Raw genomic sequence first — 25,877 nt, 5'->3', positions numbered from 1 at the left:
TAAATTTAAATTTAACTTGAAATGAAAAGGGCAATTCCTGTTATATACAGTACAATTCACAAAACTTGCATAAAACCACAAAATATATGCAAACGCATTCACAAAATACAGAAAACATATTTCAAGAAACATATCTGTCAGATTTCAGCAAGTCAAACAACTTATTTTGCTTTGTCTAAGATACAGAGAAGTTGGTCTGAACTTAGATCTAACATAAAGCTTTCTCTTCTTATGACATTCATTCATAAAATATATTTATATTGTTATGAGCTAATGGATCATAAAATCTATAGCTTGTATTTCACATCTTACTGAACTACCCAAGGCCAAGGGAGCCTGTAAATAATAGGTTTTATTGAGAAGGTTGCTGAGCAGCAGCTGAGCTTAAAGGCAGGTAAACACAGATGATTAAGGAGTTTATTTAGTGAATCATAATTAGGGATAAACATTTAACTCACACAAACACAGCATAATAAAGACATAAGGAGACAAGGAACAGATAAGTATAGAAACTGAAGGAAAACAGAGAGAGAAGAAACAAGTCTCACTCCAGGAGACCTGATTCTGATAAAGTAATCTGAACCTTGATTAGAAAGCTCACTCTCCTATTTATTTGAGGAAATTCCGTTTTTGGTGAATCCTCAGGCTAAAAAGATCTCTCCTTCTTGGTGATGCATTTTAGACATTTCCTTTAACTCAATAATATGACTAACGTAGCGACATAATAATTTTGCCCTTAAAATCCCTCTCATCCACTGTTTTTAGAATATACTCTCCTACCCTCTGGAAGGAGGTAACAGATCCCCTGTATACAGAATAAGCGAGTGATTACTTCATTTGTATCTAAAAGCATTCAAATGTTGAATAATGAAAAGATTGGTTGGAGTTAAGCATCTTTTCTATTATTGTTTTCTATTATTGTTGTTTTAGACACTTTACCAGCTAATTGTGTTTTTAATCTTATGAGACTGGATAGAGTTCTGACTAGGAATGTTGTTTTGTATCTTGGTATTGTACTGTTGTTCTATGCTATTATTGTCATATATGTTATACATTGTGAGCTCTTGATGTGCAACGTAAATTCCCTTAGGGACAATAAAGGTCAATTCAATTCAATTTAGAATAAGGAGATAGACTCCCATTCACTTTTGAGCATCAAAATATTAGGAAGGGATATTTAGTCTTCCTTTATTTAGAATGCAGGTGTGTTGTTTAGTTGTGCTATTTTATTGTTACAAAATATTATTGCTGTCCAAGTATTGACTCGGATTTAATTACTCTTTTGCCAGAGCTGTGCCAGAAATAATGAATGTTCCTTAAATCAGACCTACCGTCCGGACTTAATTATTTAGTTATTTTCTTTAACTGCTCTGTTTTTCTAATATCCCCCCTTGTTATGTAATAATATATTTATTTTTTGCATTTTAAAATACATCTTTCAGGAGTGAACTGGTTCGCTAATGTTGGCACATTTTTATACAGAGATTGTAAGAGTCTGAAACAAGCTACCCAGACATGTTGTTGAAGCAGATCACCTAGTTTAAACTAGGCTTCTCTCAAAAGACATAAGGAGATTTGAGGCTAATTAGATTGTTGTGAGCCTTGAAAAGCAAATGGTTACACCAGAGATCATTTGCAATTGCTATTACTAAGGGGTATGTACAGTACACTTCTCTAACCCATGTTTCTAGGTTGTAATTACTTTTCAGAATGGTTAAACATTTTTCATTTGAAGGTTGTGTGCTACAATATGTAAACAAAGGAAATAATAAATTCCTTAATTCTGATTTAATGTGTTTTGATTTGAGTTAGGCAACAAAATGTATTACTTTGGAAAGGGTGTTGTGGATATTTTATAAGCATGATAATATTGTCTTATATTATAGTTGTAAGACAGACAATTTTAAGGCTGTTGTGCACAATTTTCGATTTCAAAGCCTGTTGTATGAGGTAAGTTATAGTATACAATGGATATAAAAAGTCTACGCACGCTTATTGAAATTGCAGGTTTTTGTGATGTAAAGCCAGAAGATAAATCATGTCAGACATTTTTCCATCTTTAATGTGACCTTGCAAACAACAAAACCCAAGAGAAAATCTAATATATAATTATTAGGAAGAATAATTTAATTTAAAAAACTACAACATCCTAGTTGCATAAGTGTGCACACCCTTTTATAATGGGGGCTGTAGCTGTGTTCAGACTTAACCAATCACATTCAAAATCATGTCCAAAAGTAAGTAGCATACACCTGCCATCAGTGAAAGTGATTCTGATTAACCCCAAATAAAAATCAGCTGTTCCTGTAGGAGTTCCTTGAAACTTTTGCGGTTGCATCCTACTGGGATAGCTATGGTCCGCAAGGAGCTGACAAAACATCTATGGGATCTTATCGTACCGATCAGGAGAGGGGTATGAAAGAATATTAAAGGCATTGGATGTACCATGGAGCACTGTGAAGACTATCATCAATAAGTGGAGAAAATGTGGCACCACAGGGACATTGCCAAGATCAGGACGACCCTCCAGTTGATGACAGGACAAGGAGAAAGCAGGGAGGCTACCAAGAGGCCTACAGCAACATTAAAGGAGCTGCAGGAATTTCTGGCAGGTATTGGTCACTCCTTGGATGTGACAACAATCTCCCGTATTCTGCACGTCTGGGCTGTGGGGTAGGATGGCAAGATGGATTTCTCACAAAAAAAAACATCCAAGCACGTGTAAATTTTGTAAAAAATACATTCAATCACCTCAAACCATGTGGAAAAATGTCTTATGGCCTGATGAGACAAAGGTTGAACTTTTTTTACCTTCATTCTAAAAGATGTTTGGCGCAAAGACAACACAGCTCATCATCCAAAGATCACCAAACCTACTGTGAAGCATGGTGGTGGCAGCATCATGCTTTGGGGCTGCTTCTCTTCAGCTGGGACAGGGGCTCTTGTCAAGAAAGATGGGATAATGACTAGCTCCAGACATCAAGATATTTTGGCACAAAACCTGCTGGCCTCTTTCAGAAAGCTGAAGATGAAGAGGAATTTCACCTTCCAACATGATAACGACCCAAAGCACACATCCAAGTCAACCAAGGAACGGCTTCAGAAAAGGAAGATCAAAGTCTTGGAATGGCCCAGTCAGAGCCCAGACCTCAACCCCATACAAAACCTGTGGAATGACCTAAAGAGGGCTGTGCACAGGAGATCCCCTGGCAATTTGAAGGAGCTTGAACTTTTTTGCAAGGAAGAGTGGGATAAAATTGCAAAGTTGACAGAGACTTATTCACAAAGACTTACTGCGTCAATAAATGCAAAAGGTGCTTCCACAAAGTATCAATCAGTTGGGGGGGGGGGGAGGGTGCACACTTATGCAACCAGGGTGTTGTAGATTTTTTAATTTCAATTATTTTTCCTAATAATTATCTATTTGTTTTTCTCTTGGATTTTGTTGGTTGCAAGGTCACATTAAAAATGGAAAAATGTCTGACATGATTTATCTTGATTTCTGGCTTTACATCATAAAAACCTGCAATTTCAATAAGGTTGTGTAGACTTTTTATGTCCACTGAAGCTAAAGCACTCACACTGCCTATAAATTACATTCTCCTTTATTAGATGAGCAAAGTAGAAACTTGTTGTGGCATTTGCAAGGCAATTGTCTAGGTTCCCTTGGCAAAGCTGTCAGTGCTGAAAGAAAGTTGTAATTCAAGAGGGTCCGTAACCCCAGACAGGCCATGTGAAATTATGCCAAACAGAATGCCAACAATTCAAGAGGGAAAAGTGAAATTACAAAGGAGATCTTTTTCAGAAAAAAAGAAGTGTCATGCCCATCTCAAAAAGCCATCTTTTCTTGGCAAGTGTGGCAGTAACTCAAATCACAGAAGCATATGGCACAAATAGGACCTATGTCCTGGATGGTATGCCAGTCTAGCAGTAGACACACACACAGATTCAGTTTGAAACACCAGTTAACCTAAGCAGTGTGCCTTTGGGAGGAAAATAACCAATGTGGACTCAAGAGAACATGCAGACTCCACAGAGAAAGCACCCTAGGCCTGAATTGAGCATAGGACCCAAAAACTGTAAGATATCAATGTTAACTGCTAATGCCACCATACTACTTAACTACTGCATCATTTTCTTGATAATATGAAAATACTGTATATTTTAAATTTCAGGTGAAATCATTTAGGAATAATATTATAACAATGACATCTGTAAAGGAATAGGAGGTGGTTAGAAAGCCTGGTCTTGCAACAGATCGCTGTGAAGAGACAGAATGCTGGTTCAGTAAGAGAAGGGGGCAAGTAGCCCAGGGAGGCAGAATTCTTTCTAACCACCTCCTATTCCTTTACAGATGGCATCGTTATTATATCATTCCTAAAGGATTTCACCTGAAATTTAACATATACAGTATTTTCTTTTCTTCAAGGATTTAGCCTGAAATTTAACACTTTTTCCTTTGACTCCGACACCACCCAGAGTAACACTCAGAGGCATCTACAACAATTTTTTCGAGGATACTGGATGTGTGTATGCTTAATTGTAATCATTTTTTCATCATTTTGTGTCCCACATAATCCTAGTGCACAAACCTGATGGAAAATCACAGAAGAAAACCTGGCATGTACACTACACATTTTTCAAGGTGTTATTGGCACGGCTCTGACATTATCACTTTGCCTAGTGGTAACTGAGTGCCCTCTAGGTATGGTATAGTGTTACTACAGGTTTGAAAAGGTATAAATCTCGGTCTACTCATATTTACAAATGTTTTCCTGAATACAGACTTAATGGAAACCTATGAGGATTCCTTTGGGAAAAATGATTAAGCACACAGAAATTAATGGTCTGTCAAGGCCCAGCAAAAAGAAAATAGGAAGATAACAGAGGAGAAATAGTCTATTCTAAAAAAATCTGGGTGTTCTAGATTCCTACTCTCTTCAGGAGGAACCCAGAGTACCCGGAGATATTTATAATGACAGGTCTAAATACATTAATTGTGTTGTGTGTCACTGTCTTTCATTTTAATATTAAGGAGATATATTTTCTGTCTGCTCGAAGGATGTGTAGTCTAACAATACAGTGATGGAGTTTAAAGATCAATTATGAAGCCTGTCACTCTGTGGACCAGCACAGTCATAAATACTTTGTATCCTCATGACGTCAATGGGCCAGAAAGAGTAATCATTTTGGTATTTGTTTTTACAAAAGATTAACAGGATCATCTTACTTCATGCCTTCTGGCAGGCCTATGGCACACAAATTAGATCAGTCTGTTATTTTCCCATTCATCCAAACAGGACTTCAGCAGGTTGTGACAGGTGCCGTGGCAGGACAATGGAGGGAGGGTCCAAGGTGATTACCTTTACCCAGAACACCTCAGACCAATCAATAAATGTACAATGTGTTATTGTGCAAAATTATGAATCCATTCCCACAACATAATAAGTGCAAGAGTTTTAGAATCAATATATCCAACTGGCTGTTTTCCAAAGGCTTTATCCAGTTCTGGGCTGCAGGGAAGCCAGAGCCTATTTCAAGCAACTCAAGGCAGGGGGCAGGCAAGCAACAGGTGGAAGGCAGGGTACACCCTAAATGGCACACACAGACACAAACATGCACACACTCACACCAGTGCTAATTTTCCCAGAAGCCAATTAACCTACCACTCACAATCACAGGAAGAACGTACAAACTCTATGCAGACAGCACCTGAGGCCTGGAATTCAGCCCAATTCAACCACTGTGCTACCATGCCACCCAATACACAACATCATCTCTAATACAATGCTTTCTAAGTGTTAGGGAACAGCCACACAAAAAAAAACAAGAAAACCCTCTTCCCAGCTGTGTTCTTACCAATATCACTAATAAGAATTGACTTGGTGTTGGCAGGAATGTGCTGGGTAAAGCAAGGTTTCTGGTCCTCCCCGAACAGTGCCTCCTGGTGGCTGGAGGAATCCTTTGCAATGGAAGCGCTCAAGTCGAAAAGGTGGAACCAGCCCTCTGCACCCACGGCAACCACAAAATTCTGAGAGCAAACACACATTTCAATTAAATCATTCTCAGGAAAAAAGACACACAGAGACACTGAAAATGCCTTGTTTGTATTCTTTACGTCTAATAGCTGATGTGTGGTGAGCATTCTGGCGCACTAAGGCTGCCGTCGCATCACAACCTTGCGGTCTATGTGGGTCCTAATGCCCCAGTATAGTGATGGGGACACTATACTATAAACAGGCGCCGTCCTTCGGATGAGACATAAAACCGAGGTCCTGACTCTCTGTGGTCATTAAAAATCCCAGGGCGTTTCTTGTAAAGAGTAGGGGTGTAACCCCGGGGTCCTGGCCAGAATTTCCCATTGGCCCTTATCAATCATGGCCTCCTAATAATCCCCATCTATGAATTGGCTTCATTACTCTGCTCTCCTCCCCACTAATAGCTGATGTGTGGTGAGCGTTCTGGCGCACTGTGGCTGCCGTCGCATCATCCAGGTGGATGCTGCACATTGGTGGTGGTGGAGGGGAGTCCCCATTACCTGTAAAGCGCTTTGAGTGGAGTGTCCAGAAAAGCGCTATATAAGTGTAAACAATTATTATTATCACCCAGGTGGATACTGCACATTAGTGATGGTGGAGGGGTGTCCCTATTACCTGTAATACCTGTACCTGTGTCCACTCAAAGCAATTATTATTGTTAGTGTAAGCAATTATTATTATTATACACAACAGGATGAGTTCCAAATTCACCTTACCTTTCCTTTATTACAAATGTCACCAACTCCCACACAGGTGAGCTGCAAAATAACAAAACAGAAGATCTGCCTGTAAAAGTCTTCTTTCACAGAATATTTAAATAATTTTTAAATATTTGCCAGATTAGAACATTTCAGACACATATTAATATTGGTATAAAAGATGCATCAATGGGTGTATAAATCAAATTTAAGTGATTCTAGTTTTTGCAATATGTCTTAAAAATACACACAGCATGACAAAAACACGTAGAACACTGGCTACAGAGAGAAGAAGGTTAAAAGTGTATTCTGATTAAAAAAACATTTTTTTAAATTACAGTACTATGGATTACCAGACGCAGGAGAAATGTTTTTTGAAGCTGGATATTCTTTCATTCCAAGAACAAAAATGAACAGATTTCACCAGGGGTAGGATGGATGAGAAGATGTGACCAATTAGCAACTGAGGTCACAGACTCTTACTAGCCTGGTGTTTTTGAGCACATACTGTGCATCCTTTTACTGACATGAAGATAAAATCACACAGAGAACAAATGTATCATAAAGTGAAAATCAAGGATTTTGATGCCAAACCACTTCTGTAGATATGCCACAATAGACCATCGCATGAATTAAAATACATCTGCTTTCTGTTAAAAGCAATGATATATCAAAGAAATAGACAATCACAGAATGTTGTCTGGTGGCAGGGCCACCTGGCAAAGAAACAGGCAGGAACTTTCACGGGGAGAAATGTGTGTGTCTCCTTAGCAATGAAAGGAAAGCCACATTGCACACTCTGGAATAGAGCTTGAACTCACTGTCACTCAAGGAGAAATAAAAGAAAGGAATGAATCATCACCCTTTTGTCTGATGTCACATCTCACTCCTCTGCCTCCTTACCATGCCAACGCAGGACCTTGTAAGCCAAGGCCTGGATTCATCATTCTTGTAAATGTACAGCTTCCCACTTGTGTCGCCCACAACAAGCTCATTCAGCTGAAACACAACAAAAGTGCAGCTTAAAAACAAAGGAGCGATGAGACATGTGAGGACATGTTGCAGTGTAAGTGAGTTTTACTGTTCTATCACAAATTTGGCGTAGAAATATACTCCTTAGCATCATTATTGATTTATTTTAATTACACGTTTACCCAAAGCAATGTACATTTGTAACTATGTATATAATAGTACTGGTGCAATCAGTGTGAAATACTTTTTAACACTGGTGCCCCACGCACAGCTGACATGATCAGGACTGTGAAATCAGAACCTGAAGCACCAGACCCAGGGTGACAGATCCAGGAAAGCTCAGTGATTTCAGTCGGATAACCATGCCAGCAAAGCCCTCATCACCCCCACCCCAGGATATCAGTAACACACCCATTGGCCAGAGGGAAGATGAGGACCCCTTGAGGTTTATTTTCGTCCACTGGCAATTTTGTTTTTTTCTCTCTTCTGTGTCCAATGGACAGCTGTTAGTATATTGCTAAGTGCTTTGTGGCAAAGTGTTGCAAAGAGTGCTATATCAAAAGACTGCTTGACTGAACCCACAACTTTCCACATATAAATGCAGAGCCCTAAACGCAGTACTGCAAATGACAGCATGTGCATTACTCAGTGATTCCATACTCTGGTCCCTCATAAAGAGATTCTGCCAGATACCTTGAAACTCAAATGACATGCCATCATGGTATAGAGGTCACTTACTGTACATCTTGGGGCATATGTCCTTTCAAGCAAACACTAAGCAACTTCCTTACAACAAATGTCAAAGGATGAAATTATAGTTCTTGCCTACAGCTCATGATGTGTTTTCAAAGATTACTTTACACTACACACACATAGTAGCTTGTCTTGGAAGTATGATGATGTTTATACATCCATCTATCCATTTTCTGAACGATTTTATTCAGCACAGGGTCAAAAGGTAGAAGAAATCCCAGACAGAAGACCAGTCCATCACAGGGCACACACAGAGATAAACACGCACGCCTACACCTGGGCCAGTTTTTTACAGAAGCCAATTAACCTACCAGTATGACTTAGGAGCACCAAGAGGAAACTCACGCAAACGTGGGAAGAAAATACAAACTCAAAATACAAATACACACATACAGTATAACACAACTGAAATTCAACAAGGCAGCAATGTAACCCCTGTGCCACTGTGTACAGTAGTTACATTATTATTACTATTATTTGTTGAATATCACTCATTATTATCATCATCATCATCGAGCCTTGTCAACTTGCAACTTCTAAAAGTAAATTACAGAGAAACAAGCGAATCAAGAACTGTGCCAGAGGATTTGAACTGGATTGAACCTCCGAAACAACGTGATTGTCATTTGTCATAATATCAATATTGTTAACTGATGTAATGTTTAAAATTTTGCAGGAAAAGCAGCCATACTCACAATGCCAAAACTACCATTTATAACCTTATTCACAATCAATAAAAAATAACGCTTTTCACTGACAACTTTGACGTTTCTCTGCTTTGTTACCGTGTCATTGTCAGCATCGCCCAGGCATATAGCGTGGGGGAACAGCGTTCCCGAGAAATCCAAGCTGACCCGCTGGACGTAGCTGAGAGAGCGCATTACCCAGCCCGATCGGTGTGGTGTGTCCCTCTGCAACTGGGGAAACAAGAGGCCACTTGATAGGGATAGCTAGCCGAGACAGGCAGAGCAACCCCTTCCGCTACAGCAGGTTAATCCTTCCTTTAAGATCTAGGTTAGTGATCTAGGTTAGTGATTTTTCACTTCTAGATTAGTGAAAAATATATTTCCTAGGAAACCACTGTTATGTTCTTTTAGGGAATAAAATCATCACCAGGCACTTCTCAAAGCCTAGGAGCATCCGTAAACAAACGACACGCGGCTACGGGTAAAGCGAGAGGACAAACTTCATTTGCTTTCAAAACAGAACGGAACTGTTTGAGGAAATGGATAAGGTTCTTACTCCAGTAACCAGCTAGTCTGTCTTTAGCAATAGGGCGAAGATGTAAATGATGATTTATTTATTTTTATTTATTGAAAAAAACCTTGGAAATGTGCTTGTAGAAATATATTTTTAATGTCTGTCAATTATATTTTTAATCCGGGCAAATTTCACATTGCTTTTAATCCAGGATTATTTCCCTTTCCTGTTAAAATTTAAACACAAATCTCTGAACTGTGCTCAGTATAATTGCTTAAACCCTAGATACTTTGCTAAAATGCACAGCACAAAGAACGTGGGGAAAGGGATATAACAGGGATGGAGGAAAAATAATGAAATTCAGATTTGAAGTTAATATTGGACTAAGAGCCATTCCATCAATCATTTACTGTAGATTAGTGTACTCAGTTCTGGCGTAATATAAAAATTAAAATAAACCCAAATAATTCCTGCTCCGAAATCAGCATGATAAACAGACAAAACAAAAGAAGAGATTACACAGGAATGTGATTTGTGTGATTTAAATTCTAGTATTTTAAACATCAAGCTTAGTAATGAAACAGAAACCCACAGATACATCCACCTTAACATCTATAGTTTGAGCTTTTATATAAATTTAATGTTTTATGATGGTCTTGAATTATGAAATTTAGGGGTGCAAGCTAAAGAATGTATTAAAGAGAAGTAATGTGTCTTGAGATGAGCCCTGTTTTCTAGGTGTTCAAAATCGAGACAGATTCACTTTACTTCTAAAACAATGGAGTATGTTCTCCCAGGTCTGTGTGTGTTTCCTCTGGGTACCCCGGTTTCTTCCCCCAGTCGAAAGACATACTAGTATGTTAAAACTGGCCCTGGTGAGTGTGTGTGCATGCGTGCGTGCGTGCGTGTGTGTCTATACAATGTGTGACCTGTGATGGACTGGCAACCAGTCCAAAGTGTATCCTGCCTTGTGCCTGTTGCTTGCTGGGATAGGCTCAAGATCCCCCTTATTGGACAAAACAGGTAGAAAATGGTTGAATGGATGATGGACACTAAAATATAATTTGAAAATAGCACGTTTTATTTATTCAAAAATGTGTATTCTCATTGCTCTTTTACCCCACCCCCATAAATAATACCAATATCTTTGTGCCAAACAAATGAACAAAATGCATTGCACAGTACCATTAGAATGACTGACAGAACTCATGCATTTCATATTTATTGATTTTATATGCATTCATTCCATGCATTCATTTTATAACATAGACCATTCTGTATTTTTATCATGTAGATTAGTATGTTTCTATTTCAGAAATTCCAGCTTCCCTTTCCTGTACCGATTTCCAATGCATAAATGGATAAATGAAAAGTGTACATGATAGGTTTTATATTTAAAGTTCTGCTGTCCAAAATATATCTTCCTGGAAATATATACAGACTTTTTTTTCCTTAAAAAATAAATAATAAACCAGTACACTATGTACTACTATGTTTCTGAAGTTTGTTAAAATAAAGTCACTGAAATACAGTTCTGAGAATATCACATACTCACATAATTTAATTATAAGAAAAAGGAATAACTATTTAAACTGCCTAAAAAAGAAACTGTTTTTTCACACAAAATTTGGAGGCCCAATAGTAACTTTACAGCATATTGCTTATTTTTTTAAAATGCTTATTATGCTTATTTTCTTAAATTAATCTTTTCTTTCAGCTAATCATTTAATTTCAGTGGAGATATGTGTTTTTATGCAGTTTTTAAATGTTAGGTTAACATCTTGTGAAAATATTTATTGCATCTCATTTAAAAAGAAATTTCTGTTTGACTGGATAATTATTAGTTTGGCTAAGGATTTAAAATCAGTACAGCATTAGGTAAATAAAAAGTGTATATAGCATAGTACAGAAAATGAAGCATTCGTATTCTAAAATAAAATTACAATTATAAGATACTTATTTTTCCTAATAATGAAATCGGGATTAAGAACTAGATAATTGTTTATAATATAAAATACTACATAAGAAAAATTTAAAAACAGTTCCCAAAAATACAATTACCATTAGTGTACTTAATTTCCTTAACCTTATCAAATCATCACATAAGTATAGTATGTATTGTACAGTATATGTTTAACAATTGCGATACAATTCTCCAAAACACAATTCCATCATCATAATAAAAATGGTCAAAGCGATTCTTTAAAAATATAACAGAAGAAATCTAGAGTTTACTAATGTTTCTGGTAATAATTAGCAAAAAAAATCAAAATCACAAATATTGCAATATTAATTAACTTGGCAATAAACTTCTCCAGCGAACAGTCATTTGGACTCGGTTTCCATCAGTTCAGAACCATGAGTTGACTGAGAACTCATAGAGGTCTCCTCCTCAATTTTCCGATACAGCAGCATGTAGGCGGATTTACTCCTATAGCACATAAAAAACAGAGATTGGCACACAAACCAAGCAATTTTCAAAACCACTGTTCTAGGCCAAAATCAAAAAATTAACAGTTTCCTAAAAGAAAGTGTAAATGTCAAAACCCACAATCAGTTTTAGAGTAAATAAAATGAAACTAAATAAAGTTAATTTTTAAATTAGAAACAACCCCTAGTATTGTTCTAGTTAGCACACCTCCCTGTGCCATAGATTTTAAATTAGTCTGGAACCTTTTAAAATGCTTAGGTCCAATTTCTAAAATTTCAACCCACTTACCAACAACAAAATCCAAAACTAAATTATTAAGTAAATTATCACTGAGCAGGTTTATGAAGCCTCTGGTCTGCTGCCACCAAGTGACAGGTATTAAATTTGCAAATGAAGAATCAAAGTTTTAAAGTTTTAATTTTGTCCTCTTGCCTTCTCTTCCCTTTTGCATTATAGCACCTTTTTAAAAGTACTATACACAACGGTCCAAATTTCAACAGGTTTAAAACTGAGCTTACCCACTTGAGCTCCCATATGTACTTTGTACATCCGCCCAGGAAGCCTGAAAGAGGAAACTATTGTTACTTCAAAGACAGAGTACATACAGGTAAGCTCTCACAGCAGGGATTTATTTGCAAGAAGCTATTAATGAACCTCCTGTGTTAATAAATAATGAGAATTCCAGAAAAATATGTCTGAAAATAAAATAGATTTCAAAATTCTGATTCATGAAATACAGTATATTTAAGCAGAACATCAGCTTACATCAATATTTTTGGGGGAGGAATGTTATGTCATAAGGACCTTACAGTAGCATAGGGGTCTGTTGTCTCCCATAGCCCAGTGCTCTCTCCGTGTTTTCTCTGGTTGCCCTGGTTTCCACCAGACCTCCTAAAATCAGAGTTCGGTTTCCATGGGCTGGTTTCCCAGTCAGGGAGAGAGCAGCTCTGCCTTCTGCAGCTGTGCACCTGAGTTAGGCTCTGATTTGTCTTAGCCTTCACCAGTATTGGTGGCTTTCTGACAGTGCAAGGGTGTTATGTCTTTAATTAATTAATCTCACCAAGTGTTTTGTCTTTTCTATCTTTAAAACTTCATATATTATCAACAGCACACTCTAGGTTTGTGGTGTGTATTATCACACAATATTGCTATATAATACTGTATGCACCTCACAGCTTGCCAGGATAGGCTCCAGCTCCCTCACGTCCCTGTACTGCAAGTGGTTAAAAGATGGATGGATGAATATACACCCCACATATTGTGGCAATTACTCAGGATAACATACCCTGCATTATCCACTATTTCTTAGTTCTCTCCATCTCTGCATCTGCTACACAGATTATTGCTTGTGGTGATGGAATATTTTTTCCCTGGGACTTCGCCTAAGTATTGTTAGGCTACAAGGGAACCATTTCTGGAATTCAGTATTACATTTTCTTAAGCAACTTATTTCTCTGTGGCATTTACAGTCTCCAAAAATATGTAGGAAAATATGCAAATTCTATATCATACTACTCTACCAAATTTCCAAGAAGAGTGTCCTATGGCACTAGTTCTACATAGTCAGTTTGAAATACATGAACAGCCTTTGTCAAACATCTTCCTCTTGGTCACATTTATCTTACTAACCTAGAGTTAGCTAGAGTGGTCAGTCTCTCTACATGGGATTGTCAGTTTGACCAAGCTTTAGTTAAAGATGAACAGTGATCTGCAAATAGCTTTATTCAAGATAATACAAGACAGTCCTGGTTTAATTCTAATGCAGGCTGGTGTGAAAACTGAAAATGAACAATAGACGTATATCTAAATCATTGGAAAGATTGGAGACTTACTGTGGAAATGAAGCTGTCATCAGCATGGTACCAGGTTTGTTCCCCTGGTGATTTAATGTAGGCTGTGTAATGCCCAAACACAGCTGTTCCTGAGTGCACTATGACAGCAAACAGTTCATACATATACTGTGGAAAACAAGCACACGTTAATAAAACAGAGTAATTTCCTGCTTTGCATAACAAACTTTTTCTTTCTTTTGCATCTTTTCCACTATAAATCTTTTGTTAAGGAGTCGGAAAATGTATACTGAGCATCACAAAAAACGATCATTATATACTGTATGTATATGATTTTAGAAAGGTGCCAGTATGCTACAGCTTTCAAGAGAGCAACACCTCAGTGCTGTTTGTACATTGGAGGCTGGGGGGTTCTGAGGGGTTCACAAGCCAGCTTTTTCTAACCTGATGTTACAGCTAAACACAGTGAATAACATGCTCTCAGAGACCACAAGTCATGGCACTTTCCCAAGATCAACACATCATTATAATCTAAATTCATAAATGTTTTCTTAGTGCAACTACCAGTGCATCAGAAACGCAAAGTCACAACAGTTCAGCTGTGAAGAGGTGGCTAGATTATGTCCATTGATGAGACAGGATGAGGTGGTGTGAGTAACACCTTAGGTGGACTGACCAGCAGTGATGAGTGAGTTTGTATAGACCATTCTGATGGACTTCAGCAGGTTAGGCACAGATACAGTATGAAGAACCTTATGCTAATTATTATGTACAACCAAATGCTATGTATGACCAGGCAGGAGTGTCTAGTCAGCAGAGAATTCTAATTGTAGGGTCTGATGTTACCTTCAGAGACCTGCGAGCAGGCACATGCCTGTCCAGGCTCAGAGGAATAAGAGAAATGGGATAGAATCCCACAAGACAGCACCTGCAACCTAGGGTATCATAGATCTACTGCTTATATTTCTTCCAGCCCGTGACCTTTACAGTAGACACTCCGGTGGTCTCCATAATGTATTTACCTCTGTCATATCTGTTTAATAAGATGTCAGGGTATATACTGCAATATGAAGTTTGTGTTTTTTTAAGATAATGCAAATGTATTATAGATACAGTTTTTTGATGCTGAGTATATATTTTTTCATAGCACTCTAAACTACCAGACGAAATTGCCATTTACTGCTTTACTGACTCACCGAGCAGAAATAAAATTATAGACTGAAAGGCAATGAGTATTATAATTTGTTGTTTTTAATGCATTTTTTAATATCCTTTTTTACATGTGCCTATATTTCACTATACTCTTGTTTTTCTTTCGCAACTGGAGATCACAAAACTGGAGACAATAACTGCACTGGAGCTAAAGCTTTAAATCGACCCTGCAAGTCTAACCTGAAAATGCGTTTTTTTAACAGTTTTTAACCTGAAAAACATTTTATCAACTGATTACTTTGCATTAACTTACATGAGACTTAAAAGCCCAACAACTACCTAATGAGGTTCTTTATAAGACCTTACCATTTGACCTTTGTTTAGCTCATGTTGGTCCTCATGAAGTATTTTCTGAAAATCCAGAATTTCACGGAAGCTTACTTTACAGTTAAGCTTTTGAGTAGACCCTGAACATTGGAATCTTTTCAAGTGAATGACCAAGACTTTTGGCAGGGAGATCAATTTAAATACCTGCACATACATGCAAAGACAATTGATTAGATTACTCAAGTCCTAGGAGAGGCTAAGAAAAAGTTATTCTTTTGACGTTTTTATCAGACACGAGTCACAGCCCATGTTTATTCAAGCAGTATAAGTATAGTCCACTTTGCAAAAGCTTAAGACATCAATGTTAATTAAAGATTAAAGCTAAATGACAAGCTTATTTTCATCCACACTAAGCTGTTTAGAATTAATAACAGTTACAGCTGTTATAATACCTAAAAACACTAGCAGAGTCTTTGAGCAAATTGTTGATACTCTCATAACATACATACTGTATACAGTATTAAATCTTGATTGTGTCTACAACTCTTGCACAGATGTTTATATATTGAATATATGTGGCTCTTTCAAAAATTACCCTCAATATCAAACGGAAATAATTTGTATAAACATCACTAAACTTACTCATTACTTATAACCCTAAAAACAGTAATGCAATGTCTTGTCAAAACATCTTCTTACTTTCTTCCTGTCTAAACATAGGACAGCCAGTTACTTTCTGAACCATGCCCTAGACTCATCTAGCAGGCTGACACGCAGACACATGTGGTAGTGTCCAAACAATTATATTAGTCCAGCTGGCTTCCTGCACTCTGAGAAAAGGAAAGGAAACAGTGGAGCCTGTGTGTTACTATGTACTGTAATTGTCTTGCCCTCTCATTACAGGCTGTACAATGTCAATAAGGAATGTATTGAAATTAAGAAACCATTTTTTTTGTTTCTATATTATCATATGATGTTGCATGGAGATGAGTGCTGCAGGTATGCCTGCCTCTGAAATACTGATAGGATTACTAAACAGTTACAAACCTGACCTGACAAAGGTCACAGGAGTAAAACTTTGTCTTTTCTCTGAAATCAAGTCCAGATCACAGTGTGCAGGAGGCTGTTTGCCTTAGACTCACAGGTTTTTCTATGTCTTTCTATTTGGTCTACATTATTATCAGAAAATACAGAACAAACATGCAATTCAGCATAACTCAGAACTTCTCATCTATTCTTTCTACTAAATTTTTATTTTACTAAATGTTTTTTTATAAGTAGATGGTTGTGTCCCGGATGAATGTACGGTCACCAAGGAGGAAGAACTAGCCTGTTCAGTTGTTGTTTTCTCTCCACAGTAGTTACAGTAACATTTGTTTCTGTCAGTAAGCTTCTGTGGTCGAAAAAAGAACTGGAAGCAGTTTTCCTGGAAACAGAAGGACAACAATCCAATTAGAATACAATGGCAATACAATGGTAATATCACAAAACTTTCAACAATATTGTATCTATACAAAAATTATTTTACTGTACACATGGGATGGGATGAGTGCCATCGAGTCAGTGTCAACTCATGGCAACCCTATGGATAGTTCCCCCGTCGCTATCCATAGCTTTTTCATGGCAAGATACGGAAATACATTGCCAAGCCTTTCTTTCGCGCAGATAGTGCTAGTGTTGTTGCCGTTGTCACGGAAACATGATCCTCCACCTCCAACACCATCCCATACTGCTGTTGCCCAGTATGGGTTATTCACTGTTCACATAGGGTGCTGTAAATCTACCTGATTTCAAAATGTCTTATTTCTCTTTACTATATAGTAAGTTGCATCAAATTATTTTTGCTTCTAGAGTCAAACAATCCTTGAATTCACTTAGTAAAAAGTGATGGCCTAAAAAGTTTGCACTGACAATTTGTCACATACTTTGTACAAATCCATAATGAATCCTCAGAATGTTTCTGTGTTTTATTAGTGTAAAAAAAGCCAGAAAGTGTCTCTTTGTTTCATGGATAGGCAGTAGCTACTGTATGTGTGCTTGAACGCAGAGGGTGAACAATGCATCTACAAACACTCATCTTTAACTCAAATTGTCACTGGGACACTTTTTAACAGAATTTTTAACTTTACTGATGAACAAAGCAACAGCTGCCAGTTGCAACACTTTAAGGTCACCAATAATATATTCTCTAGGAACCTTACCACTGTCTGACAGTTTTCATAAACTGGTAGCGGGAAACTGACAAAATAGCTCTTATTGGGTACGTCATGCATGGAATTGCAGCTCAGGCACTTCAGGTGCTGCCTTACTTCAGTCTTGTACAGGTCTCTGATCTCTTGTGCCTTAAGCAAAAAAGAGGCACAAGATAAAACAAATACAAAGTTCAAAATTCAACAGAAACTAATTTGGTCTTGTTTTTTTATTTAAAAATTACTATATCTAACTACTTTTCACCTTTCTTTACCTACCATTTTGAATTTATGTCATATTTCCAGACTCTTACAACAGACGTTTGCATTGTCAAGCTCTCCACTTCTTTTCGCACAGTTTCAAATCATCTGTTTCAGTTCTGTTTTACACCTGAATTCAGGTACTCTGGATTTGTGCCAGTAAATTCGTAGATATTGAACTGTCAGCTTATGTTCTATTTTCCACATGGCTACAGCTGTTTTACTAGTGACATCACGGTATGGTAACACTACAGTATGTGTTATGTGTTATGGCATGTGGAGCTCACACAGCATGACAGGAGAATGTGCACTACGATGACAGTTCTGATCATATCACTGCCACAATTGAAAAATAATCTTTATATACGATATAGGAACAAACCCAATTGAACCACCTCAATAATCGTTGGCAATTATGTACCAGCCAACCCATGACACAGCGGATCAGCTGTGTCTAACTGAATACTAGAAAATTTCAGAATTGCCGTATTGTACAAGCCCAGAGTCAAATTTATCCAGAAATGTAGTGTTAACATTTCTGCCCTTCCGAACTGTTCCATAGGATTTATAATTATCAAGACTAAGACACCTGCAGGACCGTGTCCCTGGTCACCATCCTGGTGTTTTGGATTTAAATTTCTTATTCAGAGGGAAAAGTGCCACCTACTGGTCTGCCACTTACATTATTATACATAATTTGAATTGTGACACTCCCTTCCTGAGTATGACTGAAATAGAGGTATATATCTTGCCATTATAGTAATACTACAATGCGTTCCTACTGTATATTGAAACAGAATTTATGGATACAAAAGTGTATGTACTGTATATATCTAAACCACCTTCATAAGACATCCAACATATGAGAGGCATGAAGGATTCCAGTTCTAAGACATTATACTGGAACTATTTAATGATCACTCACCAGATTTGTGTCACTCATCTGCTGTTGGATGAGATTCAAGATTAAAAGAAATACTTCATCAGCATCGTGCTGCACACAGACTAGAAAACAAATGTCATGTTTATCAGTTTATCAGTGTCATGCAAAAATGACAGTGAGAGAAGTCCATTTAATGTTCACAGCAATGAGGAATTTTTCAAAGAGTCAGTTAATGTTCCTTGACTTTTCACTTAATGTTAACCCACAATTTGATATTTCTGGGTTACATTAGTGTAGTGGAGTGTGACTGTGAATAATATATACTAATGGAAAAAATAAATGTAACACCTCCTCCTCCACACTCTGGCCCTCCCGTCTGCGAAGAACAGGCTGAAGAGTGACTCATCTGTGAAGATGACCTGCTAATGAGTCCATTGCAGCCTCTGTCTGGCCCAAGCCAGTCATGTGTGACGTCTAGGAGGTGTGAGCAGAGGGCCTCTGACAGGTCACCTTGCTCTAAGGCCAGCAGCATGGAGCCTCACTGTCCTGTCACTGATGGGGGCATTGTGTCTACCGGCACTTTTAGCAGCAGTACGGGTGGCGGATCTGAAACGATCTCTCAGATGGACCTGTCTGATGTGTCAGTCCTGCTCTGGTGTGGTCACTCAAGGGCAACCAGATCTTGGACGGTCATCTGTTCTGCCGGTCTGCTGAAACCTTCTCTGCAGTCGGGACACAGTGGAGCAGCTTACTACATAGTGTCTGGCAATGCTGGCACATGACATGCCTGCCTGCAGCATGCCAATGGCCCTCTCCCTTGCTTCTGGTGACATACGAGGCATTATGGAATGCCTTTTGTGTGGCCTTTTTCTTGCAGTGACCTTAACTTTGAATTAAGGCCTTTTTAAAGGTGATCTGATCAGGCATTGTTCCACCTGGACCTCGTTGGGTAAAAGTGCACCTAACGAGCTTTTATGTGATTGGCAAGTTGCAATGTCTCACTGCACAAGTTGTATTGTTGATCAGAGGGCTTAAAACAAATTGACAACTTTTTGTGAAAGTACATAAGCTATAACTATGATATTCTCATTCCAGAAAATGTTGCATTTCTTTTTTCCATCAGTATATAATCCAAATTTTAACTGTTTTCTAGTTTACCTCTAAAGTTTTTTTCTTAAGATTGATGCACAAGGCCTGATGAATTCTCAAGATTAGGCTGCTTTAAATTAAAAGCACTGTGAGGAAAGGAATGCTTGAAACACAAAATTCAATATTTTCTTTAATGCATTGCTGAATGATTTATAGTCATACTATAGACATTTAAGTGACTTTTGATGGTGTAATTTGTTATTAAAAATTTATTCATTGATAAATTTATGTTCAGGCCAAGGTAAACTACTTATAAAACTACTGTACTGGAACTGACCTGGATAAAAAAACAAGGATTTCTTTTCACTGTATACTATTATATTCTGTTTAATGGTTAACAGATATACTTTTTAAAGACAATAAGGTAAGTAAAAGACTGGTTTAGTACATCGGATGTGATTCAGGTGCAGGCAGTACAGAAAATCTGTGTGTGCCTGAGTCTGTGACCTATCTTTCTGCATGACTCTGAGAACACGCTGAAGTTGAAGGGGTGTATTGCACTTCTCTTCTGCTGCTGTGCTTGGTCCATTCCATCTGAAAAACAAGAACGCTCAGCTGCCCTTTCTGAGCTCAGTGAACTATACAGTAAAATTATTCCTCTATATGACAAGGCATTCTAAAGTACCTGCCAAACAAAAAGCACATTCTCATGGCACATGTACCCATGGCCAGTAACCATCAGTTATAAAAAAAAGCATGTTCAAAAACAAAGGATTTTGGTTTAGGCTTTACAATAATCTAGGACAGGGGTGTCAAATCCTTATCCTGGAGGGCGTATGTGACTGTGGGTTTTCTAGGTCTCTTTAAAGCATCGGCACCTGAAAAGCTTGGAAAAGCTGTTAAAATAAATTGATTCCATTTAGATACAATAGGGAGATGATTTAGGTTGTTAAGAGTTGAGTGTATATTAAAGGTTTCTTTCAAATAATTAACAATATATGCAGAATAGATTTCACTATAAACAGGGGGAATGAAATGCATTAAGAACACAATACTAAATCTACAGTAGCTGTAAACAAATTCAAGAAACCCAAGCTTACCTATCCAGTTTTTCAGTGAATTCCTCTGTTGCAAAGAATGACTGGAGTACAGAATTCACGCAACAAGACAGTCTGTAGTTTAAAAGGCCCATAAGCCCTGCGAACATCAGAATAACCTGGTGAGTATTCATTTTGTAAATCTGTATAAAATACACAGTCCTCAAAGTCATCGGGTTACTTTCATCTCCAATCCTCAAGTAACCCCAGCTATCCACACGCTAACTTGTCACCAGCTGGTATTTTTAATCAATTCAATGTTGATTCCTCGCCTAACACACCTGGTAGCCTGGTACTGGACATTGAATCTTGAAAGGAATAACTTCTGGAAAAGCAGCGGCCAAGCATGTTTGATCCAATCTTGAAGAAAAGTCTGAGAAATGAAAACAAATAATAGTACTTTAATACATTCATTCGATACATTCAAACATTAGGGTGACCTAAGGGGGGTGTTAATTGGGGGTGCAAGAGGTGACCAATATTGTGTAAGGCGGTTTGAGAAAGATGAAAAATTCTGCTGAAAGGTGCAGTCACTATCAATACCTGTGATAAAACCAGATATAACCAGTCCCATTACCAATCTGTTCTTATTTATAGTTAGTGCACTGGCATGATCACACTCCTAGTTTTCATAATGAAAATAAAAACAAAACAAAGCTTGCCTGCTCTGAATTTGTACATATAGTTTGAAAGGCTATAAACCAAACAACAGAGGGACAGCAGGACAGCAGATTTATTAAGGTCTGCAAAGGTACTACAAACTTGAGTTCATTATATTTTTGAGTTATTGAAGGAGGACTTTTGACCATGTGTACATTTGTACACTCTGTGTAAAAGTAGTATTAGAATTTACCCATGAAAAGGAAACCATTAACTTTATTCCAGTGAACATGAAGTTGACATTACAGTCAATACAATGGCTGTCAGTCACACATACATCACTGGCCAGAACAAATTTGCTGATCTTAATCTCTTGGTACTAAAAGAGTCTTGTAGACTTGTGTCCACTGTGGACTAGGATTGAATACACCTATTGTTACCAGCTTGATGAGATAATCACAGAAATTCAGGTTTTATATCTCCAACCACATCATTAAAGTTTACAATCCAGGAATTCCAGAGTGTGCCACAAAATCTTTAACTTTTGCAGTTCACATCTTATTGCACTGTCCAAAGCCTCACTCATAACACAGAAATAATAAGGATTATTTGTAATGTTTGCCTAGCTGCAGGTGATCTTAAAGGCAGGTAATCACAGATGATTAATATGGGTTTTCTGGTGTATTATTCTGGTTAACAATAATAAAATATACTGTAAACATTCAACAGCTACAGACAGCAGTATAAATAAGGAAGACAGACAAAAAGAACAAGGAGAGAAAAAAGAGGGACACAGACAGAAGGAACTCCAATCGCCCTCCTCTTTTTCAAACACTGTCATGCAAGACGACCTTGTTCCGATCGGTCTTGGAGACCAGATTCAGGCTACGGTAGGTAATCTGAACCTTGCTCTTGAGATCCTGCTGTCCTGGCTGAAGAAATTATGAAAAATGTTCTCCTAGCTGGTGACATATTTTTTTTTAATTTTGAGCATCCATGTTGCAAGAAAAGACTTTTAGTTCGAAGTCATATACTTTTATGATGCAGGGTATATTTCTGTTTCTATGTAATGACTGTTTAGTCATTACATATTGTTTCAGGTTACTGGGATGGCATTCAGGTTTGTGGGTCAGTAAAACATAGGCCTCTGAAATATATAGTACATATAATCTTGTACCCTCTTGTGTTGAGAGGGTAAGTGGTGTATGTTGTGGAACATTTTGTGTTGTTTAGTTATGCTATTTTATTGTTAATAAATATTTGTCTTATCCAAGACTCTGATCTGTTACTCTTTCACCAGAACTTTGCCAGAGACTATATATTTTTCAAAATGGAAACTATTAACTGAAGTTTGGGAGGGATAACAATGACATGTCAATCTCGCACAGCAGCAGCTGATCACCATCACCACCAAACTAGCTCCATAAACCGAACTCAAAAGCCTCCCTTTGCATTCCTCTCTAGCATGCCTCCTCTGCCTCATCTCCATGTTAAAGCTACTGTACCCCTTGGTTCACTCAATCTGAATGGGGTTCAAGTCTCCTCATCCCTATGGCCAGGAGGCTACCCGTTAACCAAGCAGGTTAAAACAAACTCTTCTCACCAAATAATCCAACTACTCACAAAGCATTCAATCCTTGAATCCAATTCAATTTGACTGTTCCCACATAATTGTAACAATAAAATAACTGCCTTTCAAATACCTTCTAGTGTTCAATGTGAACTTCAGCCTATCCTAGTGAAAACTGGAATCACAAGGTTATATTTCTACAGTTTGTAATTTTCCCATGTACTGTATATGGGGTTTAAAGTTTAGTTTTGTTTAAATTGTTGTGCTGTACACAAATTTTCCTGTCCTGGAAAAGACAGAAATGCAGAGCATTCCATCAAGATTTTGATGGTTATATAAAAGCCAAAAATCCTGTTGTTGTTAAATGATCTTACAGTAAATTATTGAAAACAATTATGGGTTAATATTCATTTACAATAATACAATAATTGTTTTTATTAGCTCTAAAATGTCATAATTTCCAATTGGATTGTACATGCAAGACTTTGAGCAATACTAAAATTCACAGGGGTTAATCACGTCATCATGTTAAACCAATATCACGAGGAAAAAAGACTATCAAAGGCCACAGAAACTACTTTATAAGTTGTAGGACGGTTGCACTAGAAGCAAACAAAATACTCTGTTGTATTCATTTAAAAAATATTACAAAGGTATTATTAAATGGCCCAATAAACATAATAAGTAGTAGTTTACACTGAGCGCAGTGATGTCCTTACTCAGCCCCCCAAGAAAAAAAAAGTACATACAGTATGTAGGTTTGTTCTTAGTGTTCTGCATTGCTCATTGTTATTTTTAAGAATACTATAGTTGTGACTTCTGTATACTAAATGCCCCAATCTGTTAAAAAGAATATTGTCCAGACATAGGCTTCAGGACGTCAAGTGACAAAAAGATGAGAACAAAACAATACTTACTGTATGTCGAGTAACTCGCATATCAAATGATATACATCCTCAGTTCGATTAGCTCACTCATCGTCATGTCGAAAATAAAAATTCACGTTCAAAAAATACAATTTCAAATCTAATACTAACTTACTGTATTTGTTTTGTAATGAGTAACGTCTCTCGGTCAGCTCTGCGTCTGAATACAGTATTGACAGATTACAGTTGAGGTACCCAAGCTACTGAGTAAACAGATGTTCGTCTTTCGGTTTCGCTTCTTCAACACTGTAGTTAAAAATGAAACAGCCGTTTCCCCGGTAGAAAAAATCTTAAGTGCAGGACGGCAGGCTGATTGTATATTTTGTTATTGCACCACTAGAATTTCGGTTATATAATATACAAGTTAAAACGAAATAAGTATAGGGTTTTTTCTCACCACTTCATCCTCAAAAATGGGATAACTGTGCGCTTGCCCTTTTTTTACCCATTCGCGTGCCGAATAAAGACATCCTCGGGCACGTTTATCAGACAGGCTTACTTCTAACAGCAAAATTCTGTGCTTAATAAAAATTAATCGTTTTTTATTCTAACCTATATCCACAAGGTTTTTGCAAAGTATTTAAAGTGCTAATGATGGAATGACAACTCAACATTCGTGACAATATATGTACAGTACATTAGCCTCATACTGTATACTGTACAGTACATCACGCATATCATTAGAGGGTGTATTTAAAAAAATGAGGACTGTGCTTCTCGGACAAATGAATTTTCTGTGCATAAAACCAGGATCACGGGGAAGATGAAGATATCAGCTAATAAGTATCCATACTGCACACTGGTCATAAAAGCTATTTATATGAATTTGACATTCTGTACATAAATGACAAACCCAACAATTAGATCACATTTTTAATCCTTCCCACAAAATTAAAAAACATCCCCTCAATTTATATTTAAAGTCTCCTGGAGCCAGATTTTCAATTACATATAACATATCAGTTTCTGCCATCAGTCTTTAATTTGTTTGGCTTCAATCTGGTTGTAGTTAGGCGACAGCATGGAGTACTGTTAGGGCTCTGGAATGCAGAGGTCATGGGTTCAAATCCCAGGTGAAACAATTACCTCCCCACCAGGAAGGTTACCATTGGAAAAGTGAATTTGTTGTCAATTCACTAAATTGGTTAAGATAAAAGAATTTAAAAAAACATGGTTATACTGCAAGCATGGGTCCACAGCACTAATCACAGGTTAACAATATTCCAAGTGGCGACACTAAGAAATAATCTATGGCTACAGCTGAACAGTCAGTAAAGAAAATGATAAATATATTTAGTGGCTCAACACGTTCTACAAACCTACTCTCACAATAATAAGTATGGGGCCATTCAGAAAAATAAAAACAACTAAGGTAAAGAATCAATATAATACATTGCTTGAAACAGGTAACTCTTTTGGAGACTAAAGCATGACTACATTCTACCACACAGCTTTTTGTCTGACGTGTGCAAATGATCTAATATCAAAATATCACAGTGCAGATTTGTGCTAAAACTGAACATTTTGCATCACTCACTTATTAGGATCTACCCATAAGGTTTCAGTGGGGATAAGATCAGGGGTCTGCAGTGACTTTAGCAATGATTTCATAGCCTGCTCTTCCCTCTGATATACAGTAAGTAATTCAAGCATATTCCACATTTTTTAAAGCCAATCCAGCCATCTACAATACCGGCTTTATCCTTAAGAAGGTCATGGTGAACCAGAGCCTAACCTGGCAGGCCGAATCACACAATGCAGGACTACACCTTGGATGGGACACCAGCCCATCACAGGGCACACACTTGGGGATGGAGTGTCCAATTCAGGGACACCAGTGAACCTGGACAGCATGTGCGTGGACTGGGTGGAGGGGGAATAGAGCACGCAGAGATACAGTA

The 25,877-nt window shown here is 37.6% G+C and overlaps 2 protein-coding genes across 4 annotated transcripts in view; both read right to left on the bottom strand.

Moving 5' to 3' along the window:
• itfg2 (integrin alpha FG-GAP repeat containing 2) overlaps positions 1-9,630 on the bottom strand; it is a 76,884-nt gene extending 67,254 nt beyond the window's left edge. Inside the window, exons 1-4 of the mRNA XM_088924126.1 lie at positions 9,247-9,630; positions 7,640-7,735; positions 6,755-6,796; positions 5,860-6,031 (exon numbers count right to left, since the gene is read on the bottom strand). Of these exons, the coding sequence (XP_088780252.1) occupies positions 5,860-6,031; positions 6,755-6,796; positions 7,640-7,735; positions 9,247-9,342 (406 nt within the window). The 5' untranslated portion in view covers positions 9,343-9,630. The remainder of the gene's footprint in view (positions 1-5,859; positions 6,032-6,754; positions 6,797-7,639; positions 7,736-9,246) is intronic.
• A 1,091-nt stretch (positions 9,631-10,721) lies between these two features.
• usp18 (ubiquitin specific peptidase 18) lies at positions 10,722-24,210 on the bottom strand. Of its 3 annotated transcripts, XM_088924066.1 has the most exons (12): positions 23,968-24,210; positions 21,162-21,253; positions 20,884-20,980; positions 20,232-20,377; positions 18,737-18,816; positions 17,563-17,703; positions 16,692-16,787; positions 15,401-15,565; positions 13,925-14,050; positions 13,261-13,305; positions 12,611-12,654; positions 10,722-12,092 (listed from the first exon to the last, which is right to left on the bottom strand). In XM_088924066.1, the coding sequence occupies exons 2-12, from the start codon at positions 21,226-21,228 to the stop codon at positions 11,987-11,989; spliced, it is 1,113 nt and encodes a 370-aa protein (XP_088780192.1). In that variant the 5' UTR covers positions 21,229-21,253; positions 23,968-24,210; the 3' UTR covers positions 10,722-11,986. The 3 variants fall into 3 exon arrangements, with proteins under 3 accessions (XP_088780192.1, XP_088780194.1, XP_088780193.1); XM_088924068.1 differs by lacking the exon at positions 13,261-13,305 and having other exon boundaries at positions 12,611-12,667; XM_088924067.1 differs by lacking the exon at positions 13,261-13,305.
• Between the last annotated feature and the right edge of the window lie 1,667 nt (positions 24,211-25,877).

The sequence above is a fragment of the Atractosteus spatula genome, chromosome 8 (genome assembly GCF_055471065.1).
Source record: "Atractosteus spatula isolate fAtrSpa1 chromosome 8, fAtrSpa1.hap1, whole genome shotgun sequence".
NCBI lineage: Eukaryota > Metazoa > Chordata > Actinopteri > Semionotiformes > Lepisosteidae > Atractosteus > Atractosteus spatula.
Note: the sequence above shows the minus strand (reverse complement) of the source record. Positions and strands in the feature narration are given on the sequence as shown.